General features: G+C 32.1%; 1 protein-coding gene across 1 annotated transcript; it reads right to left on the bottom strand.

Annotated features, from left to right (window-relative positions):
* Positions 1-851: 851 nt before the first annotated feature.
* LOC133294843 (16 kDa phloem protein 2-like) lies at positions 852-2,021 on the bottom strand. Its single transcript, XM_061493599.1, has 4 exons — positions 1,955-2,021; positions 1,588-1,653; positions 1,333-1,459; positions 852-924 (listed from the first exon to the last, which is right to left on the bottom strand). The coding sequence occupies exons 1-4, from the start codon at positions 2,019-2,021 to the stop codon at positions 852-854; spliced, it is 333 nt and encodes a 110-aa protein (XP_061349583.1).
* Between the last annotated feature and the right edge of the window lie 1,205 nt (positions 2,022-3,226).

The raw sequence follows: 3,226 nt of genomic DNA, 5'->3' as shown, positions 1-3,226 counted from the left end.
TAGAGAGAGAAGGGATGAAGCCACCATGAAAGAGCACGAAATTTTTTTGGGAAATTCTGCAGAGAGAAAAACATAGATAGAGAGAGAAGGGATGAGTGTTATTGTTTATTGATGTGTTGGTATGAATCCCGACGAAGGGGATTCCCAATGGTGAGTGCCACGTCAGTGAGGGAAGGGTGGGGCTCTAATCATGCGCTTGGAGAGACATGCATCATACAATACATCCCCTTCACGCTTTAACATTTCAAAATTTTAATAAAAAGGTTACTTTCGTAATTTTATCTTTTTTTCCCATCTATTTCTTATTTTCAACCAAACATACATCTTTTAACCCAATTTTCCCTCAATATTTTGAGGTACCAAACTCTCTTTCCTACCAAACTTACTTTCCTTCCATTTTCCTATCAATTATATTTTCCTAGTAATAAGAAAATTCTCCTGAACTTGTGCTACCTTAAGAAAAATATTCAGTGGTCCTTATTTCTCCCTCTCTCTCTCCTCCCAATGCATGTGAGTCAGTAGCAATTCTCTCCTCTATTAGGCCTTGATATAACCGGCCCAATACCAGAAAAATTATTACATATGACAAGTTTAGGATATGTAGATATTTTATGAGAGATCACCCACCAAGGGAGATTATTGGCTGCCGAAATATCAATTTTCAATATATTGAACTTAATAGATGAGACAAACTCAAGTTTAAAATACAAAAACTGCAAAGCATTTCAACAGAATGTCCATTGCAATTGTTTCTACTTATTATTCCAGAAGATAATTCTAGCTTGGTCCAAGAAATTTGAGTATATATCACTGCTAGTAACTATCAGATTCCTTTCATCCACATAGATCCCCTAGTAATCTATGACTGATTCTCTCCATCCACCAATTTTGCTTTCCTCTTCACCCTTGCTGAGTTCACTGCCACTGCAACCACAAGTTAAGAATAATTGGGCTATAGTACCAACAATTAAAAGCATAACCACAAGTGGAGGCCATTTAAATGTTAGAACATGCACTGGTTCCAAATTAATTCTGCATATATGAGAAACAAGTGCATTTTAGTTTTTCACCATAATTGAGAAGGCAAATCACAAATGAAATGTACAAACAGTTTAAAACACATAAGAATAAGAAAAAAGAGAAAAAAAACCACGTTTAGTTTGTTTTCAAAAACCAAACCAAAAAACTATCTATAAGCATTTCTTTGAAGTTTTCTAATTCTGTTTTATAAATTGATTTTGAAAACAAATGAAACAAAAAACAGAATCAAATTCCAAATCACTATACATCAGAAAATTGTAACACATCCTAGTTAGAGGGATTTTAACTCACTTTGTCTCACCAAGGAAATCATCCTTGGTAAACGTATCTTTGTCCATTAGCCTCAGATTAAGCTCAGAAACATTGTCAGAAACTGTAAAAAGGAAGCTTTCATTCCAACTGGGATTAGATCCTGCACCTATAACACAAGGTAATTCAGTAATCGCAATATTTTAGAAATATCATTCCCCAAGAGAGAGTTTAGAATCAAATTCAAGCCACTAGAGAGAAAATGGTGAAGAAGGCAAAAAAGAGAGTGAAACACACCTTGAGCAACACTGCTTCTGTGTTCTTGTGCCCTATAAGTGAGGATCACATAAGGATCCATTTTCTCTGCTCATCAAGAAATGATATGTAGAAATTCAACCCTTTTGCATTGATTACAAATTTACAATCTTAAACTGAAGAAGTCTTGAAATAAAAAATGGGGAAACATCCATTGAATTGAAAAGTATAATCTCTCCAGAGCTATGAGAAATTAAGCCAAAATTAAGTTTATAATCCGTACTTTGATGCAACAAATTCTATGAAATAGAGGAAAACATTTAAATCTATATATCATTCTCATGTTAACACCAACAATTGTTATGGCATGTAATAGTATGTTATCTACCATTGAATTTGAATTACTTACTGAAAAAATCACTGTCATGAAGCCCTTTTGCGCTAACAAGAATAACTTCAAGCGTTCCACGAGGCATCTTTGGCTACAATTCTGATATCTCTCTCTCTCACAAGTTAGAAATTGAAGTTAAAGTTTGAGGGATACTGAAACGATTGAAGCATTTTACCTGGCTTTTGTCATTATTCATCCTCACTTGCCAATAAAGTTAACTCATTAATTTGTTTCATATGCGTTACCTTTTCTTTTCATTTTTTCTTTAAGAGTGTATGTATTTTGAGTATTTAACAAATTAAATGTACAAATTATAGTGAGATAAAACGATTTAAATAATGAAGTAATATTGTACGACTCATATGGCAACATGTCAGACCATTAATATAATATACAATGGACAAAGATTCAAAAAATCAATTGAAGAGCAAAAAAAGAAAAGAAAAATCAATTGATGAGAAATTGCTAAAAATGACTACATGGATTGCGTGAACCAACTATAGTATGTAGAAAATTCTTTATCTTCCTAATGAAGAAACTACATTCTTGAAAAAGGAAGCATTAAAATTTTCAATTTGAAAATATAAATACTTTACTTTTTATTTAATATTTTACTATTCTTAACAAGGGTCCTTTTTTCTGCCGCCAGTGAGATAAGATTTTTTTGCAGCAGACACAAAAAATAAAAAGTGGGACTCATTTTAAAAAAAAAAAAAATTAGGATCCATTGCCGTATCCGGACTTTGTATGTGCTACTGCAAAAAAAATTTCCTCAATAGCTGAGCTACATTTCCTTTTTAATAATTAAGAATATATAAACATTTACAAAGAGATGCGACATTTTTTTAATGTGTACCCTATCAACTCTTCACTAACATCGTTGTATCAGAATTTGAACTGGCATTCACACTTTCTTTCTCATGAAATTATAATCTAATGGTTTTGAAGAAAAATAAGACATACCCATCACAACTAAAATGTATAAAAAAAGATATAGATATCCTCTTCGAAGTTACTACCTAAAAGTCAGGGCCTCAGATGGTTAGCCGTGGGCCGTGGCTGTGCACATGCTATGCAATGGGGTATTGGGGCTAAAGAACTAAATTAGTAAAATAATAATAATAATAATTTATCAGAAAAATATCATAAAATTAATATGGGATTTTTTTTTACAAAAAAAAAATACAAAATATAATATAAAAATGGACAAAACTTACACATGTTATCATCATTTTCTTTCCTTCTCTGGACCTAAGTCTCTAATCTTCTCACATCGTTGCAATTTTTATA

The sequence above is a fragment of the Gastrolobium bilobum genome, unplaced genomic scaffold (genome assembly GCF_033153095.1).
Source record: "Gastrolobium bilobum isolate Gb01-03AN ecotype WA unplaced genomic scaffold, APGP_CSIRO_Gbil_v1 utg323300, whole genome shotgun sequence".
Lineage (NCBI taxonomy): Eukaryota > Viridiplantae > Streptophyta > Magnoliopsida > Fabales > Fabaceae > Gastrolobium > Gastrolobium bilobum.
The sequence above is the reverse complement of the archived record's forward strand: the minus strand, read 5'-3'. Positions and strand labels throughout refer to the sequence as shown.